At 37.0% G+C, this 16722-nt stretch overlaps 1 protein-coding gene across 14 annotated transcripts in view; it reads left to right on the forward strand.

Moving 5' to 3' along the window:
* PDLIM5 (PDZ and LIM domain 5) overlaps positions 1 to 16722 on the forward strand; it is a 216555-nt gene that overhangs the window by 156511 nt on the left and 43322 nt on the right. For 8 of the 14 annotated variants that reach the window (XM_055385648.2, XM_055385652.2, XM_019025348.4 and 5 more), the window contains 3 exons: positions 1907 to 2050; positions 2814 to 2945; positions 9724 to 9911. In XM_055385648.2, the coding sequence (XP_055241623.2) occupies positions 1907 to 2050; positions 2814 to 2945; positions 9724 to 9911 (464 nt within the window). The remainder of the gene's footprint in view (positions 1 to 1906; positions 2051 to 2813; positions 2946 to 9723; positions 9912 to 16722) is intronic. The other 6 variants (XM_019025343.4, XM_019025345.4, XM_055385656.2 and 3 more) reach the window with 2 other exon arrangements.

Here is a 16722-nt window from a genome sequence, read left to right on the forward strand (position 1 = left end):
AAATGATTGTTGATTACAGAACGGACATCATTAATATATAGACAAGAAAGCTTGGCACTCAGCCTCAAAACAGCGCTTCTCACTGCTTTTATATTTTTATTTTTGTTTAGTTTATAACTTCTAATATAGAATCAAGAAATCTCTTTCATTTATTCACTTTGTGATTTGGAAAGTTAACTTGCTGGCTTTGTCATAAGTCTCCTTTTCTGAATTAGAGCATTTGCCTCAAAGACAGGTAAAGGTCATACACAATATGTTACCAGGTGCCCAGACATTTTCTAAAGATACTCAGATAAGTAACTGCTTATGAGATATAACTAGATTCTGCTAATACTAAATCCTTTTCTATTATTTGTGATGCAATATGATGAAAGAAATTCATTACCGTTTCCTTTTCTTCCTGGAGAAGAATAAATTAGCTGATTTACTTTTAAGTGATTTTTCAATATACTAAGTTTCTAGTTCTTATTATTCACCATTATGTCTCCAAATAGTAACCATTGTCTCAGAGATGCAGAGTAATGCAGAAACTCAGAAGCGGAATCACATGATAACTTTATTCTTCCCTTTGACATTCATGTTACCTACCCTGCTCTGCCATTGATAACATCTTTCTTTTCTCTTTCCAGACCCTGACATTTTCTTTTCTAACCATTCATTAACAGTTGTTAAAACTTAGCCATACAGTTTAATTTAATGGATAGACTTAGATAGTTGACCAAAAGAAAAATTACTTAATTCTCTATCATTTTGAAAACATAGCTTGCAACTATTTCCTTAATTTTTTTTCTAATCGTTTTTGTAAAGTTATAGCCTATGGAACTTGGAAGAATGACTTATCAAATTCTTCTGACAGGAAAAAGAGACTTATGTCAACCCTCACAGTTTCAGACATCTAAGCTCACATTAACCAGAGGTCGAGTTTGCCACGTAATTACTTTGTGTTGGAGGTGGCCATTGAAAGAAGTGGTCATACTGTAGTGATGATGCTCATTGATAAGTTGCACCCATAGATGAAGAAGAGAGACTACAGGTTTCACACTGTGCATTTATACACTCTTTTTATTTTACTTAATAACCAATTTGAAAATCACTACAGTCATAATTATAGAATGTTCATTCCTGTCCAGGCATTTGATCTTTTCTAAAAGGCCAAGGGAAAATTATTATTTTAAGTAATAAATACTTATTAGTTCTGAAGATAAAATGCTATACCTGCATTTAAAAATGCTTACAGAACTAACTGAAAATAGAAATATGGAACTCAGCAGAAAAGGTGATGTTTTGATCATATTCACTGTAACATCAGTTTATTTTTGCAAAGGTACTTTCCCTCCTTAAATAGCTTTACTCTCAATATTTTAAACAATTATCTCTTTTCATGTTAATATATATTGCTGCTTCTCAATAAGCAGTTCGTTGTACCTGCTTCTCTTGAAAACATAAGTCGTATTAAAATGTCACGCTGTCAGTATATATCGTCTCTAAGGTAAAGCTCATTGTATAGAGGCTTTTTGGGAAAAAACAATTTTTCTTCTTTCTATGCTTATAGAAATTCAGACTTCATGTTTAGATTTATTTTCTACTAAGTTGTTGGCAAGTCAGTCTTCAAATGTGTGATACGAGGTAATTTTAAATAGGAATACAGTCAGTGAATTTAAATACCTTCAAGAGTATTCGTATGTCAAAATCAGCTTTATGGAGGATTATACATCAGCTTTTAGCTTCTGAGAGAAACTGTAGGAGCACAAACTAAATGGCCTGAACTCCTATTACACTTCTTACACTTTACACTTTTATAATGCTTAGATATTAATATGGAATGGTTGCTCTCTTGTATTTATTATGCTACCCTTTCTCACTTTCCTTTTTGTTCCTCTCCTGTTTTTCTTTCCCTACCTGTCAGTTTAAGCAGCTCCACAGGAAATGTGGAAGATTCTTTCGAAGGTTTTCGAAACTTTTCTACCTTCTCTTCTCCTGCTAGATATAGTGCTGCAGTTCTGAGCAGCGCAGCTGCTACTGTGTCTGCTGTTATTGCTACAAAAACCAGGTAGAACTACACGTACAGCGTCTGTCTGATGTGATCTCAGCACTCTTCACTGTCTTACAAGTCACCTCAAAGAAAACATGCCCCTTTGAAGCAATCATAGCTCTATCGCGAGCTCTTAATTGTGTAGTGCATATTTTATCTAGGTTGTGGATAAATCTCACAGTATTTGTTACTGGTTTTTTCTTAAAAACCACCTTTTAATCTCTCCACTGCTGCCATTTATGTATGGTATTTCTCAGTTGCGTGAATTATTACATGTTGTGTGCTTATTGTCCCTTGGGTTTTTACGTTTTTCCGGTTTTATATTTGAAACAATAAAGTATTAATGAATATTTTAAGTTTCTATTGATTTTATCTTCTCCCACGACCTTTAAAGGGTGATCTGAAGACTACTCTCCCCTAAAAACATAAAATTGTGTCCTTCCCCAAAAAGAATAAATTGGTTTTGTTTTCGTGGTTTGGGGGTTTTAGATAATTTCTATAGTCTTTAGAGCTTCAAATGCTTTCTAAATGATGGCTTTGACCATTTTGGTGAAAATCTAATCAATGTTATATTAATGAGTAAAGCGATAGAATAAACTCTTGGTGCTTCTTTTTATCTTCTTTCATCCTCCTTTGCTGCTTTGTGCTTCCCCTCCTTCTTCCTCTCTCTCCCCACCCTCTCTCTCGTAAAGGAAATGTTTCAAATCACAGACCTTAAGAACTACTGTCTGCTATTGGTAGTGTGATTTTTGACTTAAAACTCTTTCTAAATGCTTACCAGGCTCTACACTCCTGAAAGATATCACTCACTCCTGGATGCACTTTGCATCAGCCCTGTCTCCAAGCCTTTAGCTTTTTCCTATCTGCAGTCCTCAAGGAAATCAACTGGCTCTATCCATGTTAAGAAAACAAGGTACTGTGGGAGCAGATATGGCACGTGGTGGTTTGCTGTTAAGCATACTGCTTTCTCTAACACTTCACCACTGTATTAACAGGCCAGGTGAGAACATGCTAGAGTTCTAGGGATTTGCGCCCAATTTTGAATGTACTGTAATGTCAGTGGCATGCTAATGCACAACCACAGTATGTCCTATGATTATTAACTCACCTTTTAACCTTTTGTGACATCTTTCCTTAGCATACTTGATGTTTGGTGTGCAATTCTGCGTAATTGTGCAAGTATTTAAATTGCAGTAGAATTTCTGTCTTTTATTGCATGGATATAGCTATATTAGAATCCTCAAATGTTTGGTAAGACATAGCTTTTGGAAAAACGAAAAATGATAATGATCAATCTTGATTGGCTACATATTATAGTTCTTAAATATGAAGGTTTTGCTTGGAAAAGCAACTTAATTTTCACTGTATTTGGGAAAGCTAAACACCAAAATAGATTTTTCTCCTAAGCTTAAGGATTAAGCCAGAAATTTTTAGGCATAATATAAAAATAAAAATATCACAAGTGTTTACTAAAGATATAATCTCAATGAAATAACTGTATACAATGATTTTTGACAGAATGTAAAATCAGTGGCAAAGTGTACAACATACTTAGTGAAAACCTGATATAACTAGGCTGTCTATTGATTAGATGTTTGTATTCTAACCATTGTTATAGAGATTTTTCAATATATTTACCTGGGCCAGGTGCAGTGGCTCACACCTGTAATCCCAGCATTTTGGGAGGCTGAGGCTGGTGGATCACGAGGTCCGGAGTTCAAGACCAGCCTAGCCAACATGGTGAAACCCCATCTCTACTAAAGATACAAAAAATTAGCCGGGTGTGGCGGTGGGTGCCTGTAATCCCAGCTACTCAGGAGGCTGAGGCAGGAGAATCACTTGAACCCAGGAGGCAGAAGTTGCAGTGAGCCGAAATCGCGCCATTGCACTCCAGCCTGGGCGACAGGGCAAGACTCTGTCTCAAAAAACAAAAACAAAAACAAACAAACAAAATATATATATATATATACCTATTATTCTGGGTAACTTTTAAGGGAGGTGTTTAAACAAGGGAGAAAGATCATAGTACATTTTTCTCTAAGAGAAGACAATACCTGAAATTATATTAGAATATTGTGAGTGTTCATTGAGCAGAAGTCTTTCATTGTCAGGGCTGAGAGTGTACAGAGGCAGGTTACTGACCATGCTTAGAGTACACTTTGAGTACTTGAGTACACTTAGACCACACTTTTAGGACCTGGTAAGAGCTATAGATCCTCTCTCCAGAAAAGTGCCTGCGTGCATATACATGCAAAAGTGTGCAAGCATTTATGGACTGACTGTGCTATCTATGGCCCCACCTCTAGAGCGAGTATTAGTAGTCATCACCATTGCTTCTTATTAACAATAGGACACAGACAAAATATAGTTTGATATTGAGAGAGGGAAATGGTTTCTAAAAAGATAATCTAGTTGGCATTCTGGGATTTCCTGAGGAGACCCTTGCTAACTTAGCGAGAGGAGTACCTAAAAGACCAGATACATTTTATCTTGTATGACAGTAATCATAAAATGTGTCAGAGACATTTTATCTTGATTTTTACTTTTGTGTGGTAGTAATCTTTAAAAGTATAAATATAGTATAATAGTTTTTATTTTTTTCCATTAAAATATATTTTTCCATTAAAATATATTTCCATTATAATATATATTAGTATATTATACTTTAAATTTTGGTTTACAAACTCTAAGTTAAAGAATTTTGCTTAGGAAAATATTAAAAATTTTCTTCTAAATATGGAATTCTGGAAGGAAAGACACTCATTACCCTCTCTACATGTCCAGGTCTTTTAAAGGCGTTCTGACAGAGGAATTCTATAAAATAAACAATTGCTCGTAACTCAGGCCTTTCCAGAAATATTCCTTTCCTGCCATTTCAGAATCTGTATATTAGTATACCATTTTTTGATAAGACTTTAGCCAAAAACTGTTTAACTTAAACATTGATAATTAAACGTGTGATGTACAGTTGTCTTTTAAAAAATTTAAACATGTAATTAGAATAAGTTACTCTGAAAAGTATTCTTCAAGCAGAGTTTTTCCTTTGAAAATGGACTTAAAATTCCCAAGTATTCTTAATCTGTATCTGAGCTTTATTTGTTGTAACAGTTAAACAAATGTGGGAAAGGAATGTAAACTCAAGATAAATCAGGTTGCTGACACTGAGGTTAACTTTCTTCCTTTTCGTTTTTCCTCATTAGCTCCATCTTGAAAATAAACTTTTGCTCTATTAGTGTACTTGTCTCTATTTTCAGTTTTTTGAAAAAATGAAACAAAAACCTTGGTATTCTTAAGATAGAAGTCATATCAATCTATTATTTCATTTCAGTCCCAGTTTATTTGGTAGATTAGTGAAAATAACCATATTTTAATATCAGTATCTGCGGTATCAGCCAAGGGTATTTATGGATTTACACCAATTTCCTCATTAGAATTATTTAGAAAACATTTAAATTTTATTTAGGATTTAGTTACACCTTAAATAATTTAAATTTAGAAAAAAATATATTTGAATCATTAGTTCAGAAATAAAACAGCAATCTAATTTAAGTAACAATGCTATACTATATTAATACATTAATCATTAGAAGTTTCTTGCTAGTGATTAATGATAATATTTTATTCCTACATATAAAATAATATGGCCAGTGACTTTTAATCCTTTTTTTTTTTTTTTTTTTGAGGCGGAGTCTTGCTCTTTCGCCAGGCTGGAGTGCAGTGGTGCGATCTCAGTTCACTGCAACCTCCGCCTCACGGGTTCAAGTGATTCTCCTGCCTCAGCCTCCCGAGTAGCTGGGACTTCAGGCATGCACCACCACACCCAGCTAATTTTTGTATTTTTAGTAGAGACGGGGTTTCACCATATTGTCCAGGATGGTCTCCATCTCTTGACCTCGTGATCTGCCTGCCTCGGCCTCCAAAAGTGCTGGGATTACAGGCATGAGCCACCGCGCCCAGCCAATCCTTTCATCTTTAGTACAATGTTTGTTTTTTTTACAGAGACAAGGTCTTGCCGTGTTGCCCAGGCTGGTCTTGAACTCCTGGGCTCAAGCAGTCCTTCTGCCTTGGTCTCCTAAAGTGCTGGGATTACAGGCATGAACTACTGTGCCCAGCCAATACCAGATGTTTATGTGTTCTCTTTAAATAGTAGCTAATAGTTAAAATTAGGGAAAAAATGTTAGATTTTTAGAGGATTGGGCATCATATATTCAGATATATGATTGTCTAGATAAACCCTAATATTCTTCCATTACAACATTAAATGGTTCAATTAAATTTTATCCTCAGAGAAAATTGAACTTCAGATCAATTCTGGATTTAAGCATAAATGGAAAAACTGCCTTGGTAATAACTTAGATTTCTATGAATTCTTTATAGTCTACTCCAAGCCCTTTGTAGCTTGTTTAAGATTTAAACATCTTAGGCCTCTGAGAGAGAATGTATACAAACCTGTGTAGAAAAGGTACAATCAAAAATTGAAATTTCTTTAGCTTATATGATACTTATTCTGTGGGAACTTTAAGAAGTATTGTGTGTTTTTAAAACTGAACCGAGGAAGCAAGATTTTGTCTGGGGTCAATACCCTGCACCCAAGTGATCTACAGTACATTTAGAAGCAAAATTCTTAGTGCAGATGAAGGATGCTTATTTAGTAAATGTACTTATTGCTAATTTTATTATCACCAGACCAGATATTACAGGATGTAGAAGTAAGAATCCTTTTTATTTCCTGAGCATATGCTCTCTGCTGGGCACTGTGCTAAGTAATTCGCATGTATTATCTCATATCTTATTTAATTCTTAACAGTAATCTTGGGATAAAGGTAGTATTTTTATACCATTTTACAGGTGAGGAAATTTACCAAGTTTAAATAATTTACCCACAGTCACAGTAAAGTCCCCAACCTCAGGTAGTTTATAATGAAGTGGAGGAGACAAGATGCATAAAGAAGTGACTATTAATAGTAATTTTAAAACAGCTATTACAAATCAGCATAAAATTATATGCCATGCAGTTAACAAATGTCCTGAATTAAAAAGAGTGTCTCTACTGCTGGAGGCTTGAATAATTAAACAAAATAATGTATGTTAATTTGAACACAGTGCATGATGAGTTATTATATTTACTTCTATTATTATTAATTATGGATAAGATGTGGATGGGTGCAGAGAGAGAGTAGGAAGAGGTACCTCGTATACAGAATCTGGAAAAAAAAAAGTAGAATTGTGGACGACAGTAGGGGTGGCCAGAATATAGTTTGTATAGCATAGCGATAGGAGATAAGATTAGACTGGTAGATTGTAGCTTTATCTTAGAAGGCTTTGTATGTCATGCTGAAACATAACTGAGCCTTCCACAGGCTAAATGGCTAAATTCGTTGTGCAGCATTCCATCCTCTGCTTAAGTGGCTTCTGGTGACAGGGCTGTCACAGAAAGCCTCGTTAGGAACAGATTTTTTTCCTTTGGAGGATTTTTTTATATTAGGAATCACCTTTTATTGAAGCAAATCCATCTCACTGTAGATTTCACTCCTTGAAATTAGGCAAACAATGTAGTCACATAGAGTGAATCTGCATGTCAGACATTTGAGGATGGTTGTCATGCTTCTCTAGGTTTTTTCATAACCTGGGCTACTATTACCAGTTCCTTCACCCAAACTGTATTAAGCTTGACACCGAATTCCTCTCTTTTAAGTCAGTTTGTCTGGCAGCTCTCCTGGAATTAAATTTTGATTCTTTCAGATGACTACACATTAAATGGTGACGGATTGGGTTTTGTTATTTCCAGACTATATATTTTTGTTTCATCTATAATTCCTAGCATTGCTTGGTCATAATTTTTTTTCTTAGAACCGTGATTATATACATTATTAATTAGTTTTAAAAATCAAATCCGCAAGAGTAATTTAATCCCATAATGAAAATGACCTCTATATAAGTATTTCAAAAATCATTTATTTGTAATGAGTAAAAATGTTGAAAGTAAGGCTTACTTTTATTATTTGAATACGGTAATTATGTAATTATCCTTTTAATATGTTAAGGTTATATTCTGTGCCTTAGAGTATGCTAAGCACTTTATACATAATTATCTTATTTAAGCCTCATAGAAATCTTATGAGCAAAATGTTACTCGGTACACTTAAAGTACAGGTAACTGAGGCTTAGAGATGTAAAATAATTTGTCCACCACAGTGCTTTTAAAAGATGCTCATAACCACTATACTGTAATTTCAAACCCTGATTCCATTAATGCTTTTTGTTGTGTTGCCTTTACTGATAATTGTGTTCAATATTCCCATGAGGGAGGCAGTCTTTGACTTTTTATTTATGATAAAGATTATTAAAGTGCTTAAAGTTTTTTATTGTATAGCGTGTTTTATCATCAAGCAGGTTTTAGTTTTTTAAGTTAAACTGATCAAAAATAATGAAAGCTGATGGCTCTATGACACTTGCATTTGAGAGAACAAGAATAGGGAGCAATATTTCAAGAAAACCATTCTTATGGATTTTCAAAACTGTTTAGTGTCAGAGATGCTCCAAGACCACTCCTAGGTTTATTGTTTCGATAGAAGGACTTACAGGATTAGTATATAGTTGCACTCATGACTAAGATTTATTATAGCAAAAGAATACAGAGCAAGATTAGCAAAGGAAAAAGGTGCATGGGACCAAGTCTGGAGGAAATGAGTCTCGAACTCCTGACCTCAGGTGATCTGCCAGCCTTGGCCTCCCAAAGTGCTGGGATTACAGGCATGTGCCACTGCACCCAGCCTGAAAGTATTACTTTTAAGAATTGTTATACTTTACTTGAAAGAAATAACCACTGCTATAGTATTATATCATACCAAAGCATATATTTTATAATTTGGGCTACCTAGAATTATTATTTTTTTTTGGAAATGATGTTATATGTAATTATAAATCACAAATTACTTGGTAATAAAGGCCATATGATCTTCAAAACCAAACTGGAACTAGCGTAGATAAGACCTGCTGTTTAAACAGGTAACTCTGGTTGAGAGAAGATAATGGCAGTCTTGTCTCTTTTTTCCCTTTATAATGAATGCATAACACTGGGTGTTCTGTTAGGCAAGGGTTGTTTCTTGTTTATTGTTTTGTGGCCAGTGCATAGCACAACCAACGTTTGGCATATAGTAGGTGCTTAAATATTTATGAATGAGTGAGTATGTGAGTAGAAGGAGTAACTGGGCTGGGAATGATGGCTCACACCTGTAATCCCAGTGCTTTCGGAAACTGAAGTGGGACGATTGCTTGAGGCCAGGAGTTCAAGACCAGCCTGAGGAGCATAGTGAGACCCCTGTGTCTACAAAAAAAAAAAAAAAAAAAAAAGTAGAAGAAGAGAAAGAGTAACTGGTAAGGGCTGAGGTGTCAGGGAAACTTTTATCATTTAAAATGATTAACTGTGTAAATTTTTAGTAGCCTAATTTCTCATGGTAGACCTTTTAGAAAGAATTTTCAAAGTATGAAACAAATGCAATCTGACTCCTTTTTCTTTTTTTCTGTTTTAAAGAGAGGCAATCCCTCAGTCATGACTTCAAAGATTTTCTTTTCTAAAGAATTGATTAATCAATGGATTTTGATTGATTAATGGATTTTGAAAAGAAAGGATTATTGCTGAGTTACGTTGCTACCACTTCACCAAAGATGTTTCTTTATTTCCTTTACAGTAACTCTCAGGAGCCTTCTCCGCAGTTGGCTTCCTCGGTAGCTTCCACACGGAGCATGCCCGAGAGCCTGGACAGCCCAGCCTCCGGCAGACCAGGGGTGACCAGCCTCACAACTGCAGCTGCCTTCAAGCCTGTAGGATCCACTGGCGTCATCAAGTCACCAAGCTGGCAACGGCCAAACCAAGGAGGTAGCCCAGAGAAATCTCTTGCGTCTTGCTTTTCGTAATGAGTTTCATTATGAAAATGTGTTCTGGGATATATGGTAGAATTCACTGGTAAAACCCATTCTCAATAACCTAAGATTTAGAAAGGACTATCAGGATTAACTATAGCTATTTTTCTCTCTGAGACATCTCATAAACATTCTTTGTGTGTATTTGATACAGTCGCATTTGCTATTCATAATTGTAGGATTGGGCATTTCCTTGTTTCCCAGAATAGGAAGCATGTGTTAAATTGTAAATTTGGGTCTTATTTAATAACAACTATATTGTTGGAAGGTTATCCTTGGAAATATAACATTTTAGTTTTGATGATATGTACAAATAACAACCACAGAAACATTTATTGCCATCAAACAATTACTGAAGAAAGCATCTTCCAATTCTTGTTCTTACAGTTTATGTAGCATAGGGGAAGAAGGACACAGTACTGGAAAGAGCATTTGAGCAGCAGGATGGAACTGCCTGGCCTCAGTTTGGAAACCTGAGTTCTCATTGACTTCTACAGATTAACAGCTTTAAATAAAGTCACATAACCTCTTTGACACCCTCAGTTTTCTGATCTGCAAAATGAAGAAAGACTAAATCATTTCCTATTTCTCCCAACATGAACAAAGTTTATGATTATGTAAAAAAAAGTACCCCTTTTAACAGGAAAATGGGACTGTACTTAAATGTTGCTAATCTCAGACTCAGCCTTCATCTCTTCTCACTCTTTATGCTCTCCCTGAGTGATCTCTCATCCAGGTTACTTTCATTACGTAGTTATCGATAATTTACAGATCTTTCTCTCCAACTAAGTGATCTATTTGCCGTCTCCTGGTGGCACCTCAAATCCAGTATGTCTGAAAATAACCATTTCCTATCTCTGTCCACTCAGTCACCAAAGCTAGAATGTAGACTTTCAGACCCCACGACCCACATTCTCACAGTAACTAACATCTAATGGTTTTACTTTTTATTATTTCTCAAATTTTTTCTCTGTGTCATCAGAGCCATTGCTTTGATTCATGACCTCTTCATTACAAATGACTTCTAATTTCCCTGTCTCCTTTCCCCTCCTTCAGTCTGTCCCCCATACCTCCATACTACAGCAAGTGATCTTTCTTTTTTCTTTTTTTTTTTTTTTTCCGCGGTGGCTCACGCCTGTAATCCCAGCACTTTGGGAGGCCGAGGCTGGCGGATCACGAGGTCAGGAGATCTAGACCATCCTGGGGTAACACAGTGAAACCCTGTCTCTACTAAAAACACAAAAAATTAGCCGGGCATGGTGGCGGGCACCTGTAGTCCCAGCTACTTGGGAGACTGAGGCAGGAGAATGGCATGAACCCGGGAAGTGGAGCTTGCAGTGAGCCAAGATCGTGCCACTGCACTCCAGCCTGGGCGACAGAGCGAGACTCCATCTCAAAAAAAAAAGAGAGACAGGATCTCACTCTGTTGCCCAGTCTCCCAGGCTGAAGTGCAGTAGCACAATCATAGCTCACTGTAGCCTCAACCTCCAAGGCTCAAGTGATCATGCCACTTCAACTTCCCTAGTAGCTGGGAATTATTATTATTATTATTTTTCCAGTAGAGATGGAATATCACTATATTGCCCAGGCTGCCCTCGAACTCCTGAGCTTAAGCGATCCTCCCACCTTGTCTTCCCAAAGCATTGGGATTACAGGTGTGAGCTCTCATGCTTGGCCAGCAGCAAGTGATCTTTCTCAAACTCTGATTTGCTGCTTTACTCCTCTGCTGTGGATGCTTGACTATCCCACCCTTCCTTAACAAATCATTTAGGACCTTTTATACTTTGGCCCCTACTAACTTCTCAGCCTCATCTCCTGCTTCACCCAATTTATAATCTGTGCTTGGTTGCACTAAACCATCTTCAGTTTCTAAGACATGGCATATTACCATGCTTTTGAAAGTTCTTACCACTCTGTACAGAATGTACTTCTTCACCTAGCCCTCTAATTTCTAGTCGTTCTTCATCATCAGTTTTGAGATGAATGCTGATTGAGTACCCAAGGGGCCACTTTTCACAATGTGATAGCTTTAAGAATTGATCATAGCTGAGTGCAGTGGCTCCTGAGGATCACTTGAGCCCAGGAGTTTGAGATCAGCCTGGGCAGCATGGCAAAACCCCATCTCTACTAAAAATATAAAATATTAGCCGGACATGGTGGCACATGCGCCTCTAGTCCCAGATACTTGGGAGGCTGAGGTGGGAGCATCATCTGAGCTCAGGAAGTTGAGGCTACAGTGAGCCGTGATTGCACCACTACACTCCAGCCTGGGCAACAGGAGTGAGATACCTTGTCTCCAAAAAAAAAATGATCACTCATTATTCTTTTAAGAATATTTTTGAGATTTGTAAGAGTGAATTTTTTAGTTAATTTAATTAGGAATCCATCTTTGTTTTTGTATTTTTCACAGTGTTTAAATATATTAGATACTAAATAAATTCCTTTATTTATAAATTATTTTTAGAAAACATTATTTATACAGTCTATTTTATAGTGGCATGTGTTAACATGTTACTAATTTTGCTAAGAAGCTAGAAGTGGCTGGGCACAGTGACTCACGCCTATAATCCCAGCACTTTGGGAGGCTGAGGCGGGTGGATCACGAGGTCGGGAGATCGAGACCATCCTGGAGATCAAGATCACCTGATGGGTAAAACCCCGTCTCTACTAAAAATAAAAGAAAAGTTAGCCAGGTGTGGTGGTGGGCACCTATAGTTCTAGCTACTCAGGAGGCTGAGGCAGGAGAATCGCTTGAACTCAGGAGGCGAAGGTTGCAGTGAGCCAAGATGGTGCCACTGCACTCCAGCCTGGGTGGCAGAGTGAGACTCTGTCACAAAAAAAAAAAAAAAAGCTAGAAGTATTTCTATTGTGTTGGAAAGAGGACAGGCCATGGCATATGAGTTAGACTATTTTAGAGGAAAGACTTTCATTACTTCAAAAAACTTAAAACATGTAGTCTAATATTATTAGTCTCTGAAATTTCTGGACTATTAACTGACTTAGCATGATCTATTCTTTTGGGGAAAAAATGCTAAGCTCAGCCCCATACATTTTTGAGTTATTTCTATTTATTTAAAGCCTATGTATGATGATGAAGATTTTCTGTAATTATTTTGTGCATTTGAATACAGAAAGTAATTTTCAGAAAAATGCTATTGGTATGGTAATTGGAAGCTAACAGGAGAATGTTTTGTAAAAAGCAACGAACAGACTAAATTTCTGAGGTAGAAACTGAAGAGAAGGCACAAAGTATATGGACAGTGGAGGACAGAAAGTTTATATACGGCCTTTGGAAGTTCAGAAGTTTATGGTTAAAGTACTGCTCTGCCTTTTAAGTGGAAAGAAAAAGTTCATTTTTTTGAACTCTTGGCGAATATAGTACAGCAAAATTACCACAAGAGGGCGATGGAGTGCTTTCTCCAAGTCTAATGAAATTTGTGAGAATAATCAAAGTAGGCCAATATTAGCAACTATAATAATGAGTCACATGGTTAGTGTTTAAAACATTATGCTTTTTCTAGAAAATATAAATGAATTTTATATGAGCAAAACTACAATATAAAACATTATACATTATATAACATTATAAAGCAAAATTATAAAAAGAAAGTATGTTTTCCTGTTGTGAAGTCACAGTTGAATTACATCATAATTCTTAGCTCAATTTTGAAAATATTTACTGAGTTCTTATTTATCTTGCTCCAGGTGCTATAAACAGGCATTTATTCAGTTATTACGTTGTGGCAAAGTTAACTTATTTTGTACTATTTTGGAAAATTTAAAAATAAAAACAAAATTCCCAGCCACTCAAATTCTTCTGCCCTACACAATGGTATACCATAGTTTAAAGACAATAACAACAACAAAATCATCTCAGAATGTACTCTTAGTCTTAGATAAATAGTTTCAAAAGCTTCCTGATGCAAATGAAAAAGTCTTTTGATTTAGAAGGTGATAGCAGATTCATCATGTGTTTATGCGTTCCTGTTTAAATTATGGATAGCAGCTTAGGTAAATTTAGTTCATTAGATACAAATGTATGTATAAAATATTACTATCTTACAAATGTAATGAAATATTTTTCACAAATTCAGTCATAAAGTCATGAAGAGCCTTTCTGTGTTGGAACACATCAGTTTTCTAATTTTAGTTTAATCATATACAAAATGAGAATGAATAATTCATTAGAATATAAGCAATGCTTTGATAGATCTGGACCCATTGTTCATTGAGCCAGTTTTCTGACTGGTGGTGGCCCCCCGAAATAGAAATGCCTGCCCTTTGCAGGTATGAATTTCAGAAGGTTAGCATTTTTGTGAGCCTTTTCCCTCTCTCCCTCCCTCCCTCCCTCCCTCCCTCTCTCTCTCCCTCCCTCCCTCCCTCCCTCTCTCCCTCCCTCTTTCTCACCTTTCCCTCCTTCCTTCTCTTCCTCCCTCACTCTGTCGCCCAGGCTGGAGTACAGTGGCACAATCTCGGCTCACTGCAACCTCCACCTCCCAGGTTCAAGTGATTTTCCTGCCTCAGCCTCCTGAGTAGCTGGGACTACAGGTGCCTGCCACCACACCCAGCTAATTTTTGTATTTTTAGTAGAGGCGGGGTTTCACCATGTTGGCTGGGATGGTCTCAATCTCCTGACCTCGTGACCCACCCACCCCGGCCTCCCAAAGTGCTGGGGTTACAGGCATAAGCCACCACGCACGGCCTCCATTTCTTTAACTATTAAAGACCTTAAAAGCTTCTCCTATAGCATTCTTGTGAAATCAAATGATATAACTAGGCTGCAGATACTTAGAGGATACTCAGAGGTTAACTTTCTATGCCTTTATTCCTTTTCTTGATGGCATTAATAACTTACATTGTTACCGTCCAAAAACTGGTTCTCATGTGATGTCCCTGCTTGAAAATGTTTGGGGCTGTCTGCTGCCCATGGTCAAAATGCTTAGCCTCTTAACAGAACTTTTGGTCCCCTTGCAATCTCAGGCCAACCTTCTTCTCCAGCTTCATTTTATAACACTGTTCCCTATAGTCCACTCACACTGAAGTTCATGAGTTCATATCATTCCTTGGCACGCACTTTTCTGCTTTGTACAAGCTGCTCCTTTTATTTGAAATGCCTTTCCATCCCTTCTACTCCTGACAAACTTCTCTTTACCTTTTAAGACCAGCTGTTCCCCCTTTGTGAAGCTTTCTTGAGCCCTCTTGTTACCTGTTCTTTTTCAATACTCCTACAAAATTTCAATAATGTCTTTGTTATAGCATTCATCCTGTTCATTTTAATTGTTTACATAGGTGTCTTTTACGACTGTTTTTAGATTCATTTGAGGACAGGGACCAAGTCATACTGATCTCTGTTTTACAGCATCTAAACAATGCCTGGCACAGTTTATAGGCCCTCAGTAAATGTCCCCGAGAAAGTGAGTGGGTAGAGAAGTCAGTTGTCTTATTTAGGACATCATACGATCTGAAGGATGCAGAATTCATCTGCCAGGATATTGTTCTGTCCTCCTGCCAAACTTGAAATTCCCACAACAGTCATTGAAAAGGTGGGAGCACTGTCTGCCAAAGGCTGCTATTAGAAAATAAGCATGTTGCTAAGGAGAAGGGAGCTCCACTCTCCTTGAAGCATTTAACTCTCTTCAGAATTAAGATCGTGAACATGAGCAGTACTATAACTAGTAATACATTATTTATTTTTGGAAATTAAAAAATAATAACAGTTGTAAAGCCCTATGATAGGATTTTTTTTTTTTTCTCAAAAGTATGAGGGCTAGGCACTGTGGCTCACACCTGTAATCCCAGTAGTGTGGGAGTTAAGGCAGGAGGATTGCTGGAGGTCAGGAGTTTGAGACCAGCCTGGGCAACATAGCGGGACCCCCATCTCCACAAATTTAAAAAAAAAGAAGTTGGCTGGGCATGGTGGTGCACGCCTATGGTCCCAGCTGCTCGGGAGGCTGAGATGGGAAGATCTCTTGAGCCTGGGAGGCGGAGGTTGCAGTGAGCCAGGATTGTGCCACTGCACTCCAACCTGGGTGACAGAGCTAGACCCCCATCTAAAAAAAATGTGATAGTTTACTGCATATAAGGAACCAAGCAGTGGAATGCAGAGGAAATATTAGGAATGTGGGATCGCCCATTTTGTCATTGTGGACAAATTAGCTCGGATGCAAAACACCAGTATATAATATAGAAATCATCAAAAAGGTGCAAAGAAGAGTCAAATCAAACTATGAGTCCCAGTTCAGAGGCATGGAGGTGTGGATCAGTGGAAAGGGAAGAAAAAGACTTAAAGTTCCGAGGATACAATCTTGAGGTAAAATATGTATTTGTTTATAGTGAAGTCCTATTTTATGCAGGAACAATATTTTAATGTTTGTGCCTAAAACAAAATAGCATGTAGTCAACGACCCTTGAACATTTTTAGGAAGAGGCCGATTTGGAGAGGGAGCAACATATGCAAAAACTGAGAGAATTTGGCTTCGGGTAGGAAAGGCAAGTAGTTCAGTATGTTTAAGACTGTCTAGTGGCCCAGAGAGAAAGTTGGCTGCATTAATGGGGGTTTTGAATGTAAGAGTGTGGACTTGATGCTGAAAGGAAGCTATTAAAAGATTTATAAGCCGGAAGTGGCAAAATCAGACTTGCATTATTAAAAGATTATTATAGCATTAATGTGTTTAAAAGATCATCATGACTTCATTGTAGAGATTAAGATTGGAGACCTGGAGACCATTTAAGAAGTTATTCAGGTAATCCAATCTGGAGATAGATGA

This window comes from Gorilla gorilla, chromosome 3 (genome assembly GCF_029281585.2).
Source record: "Gorilla gorilla gorilla isolate KB3781 chromosome 3, NHGRI_mGorGor1-v2.1_pri, whole genome shotgun sequence".
Lineage (NCBI taxonomy): Eukaryota > Metazoa > Chordata > Mammalia > Primates > Hominidae > Gorilla > Gorilla gorilla.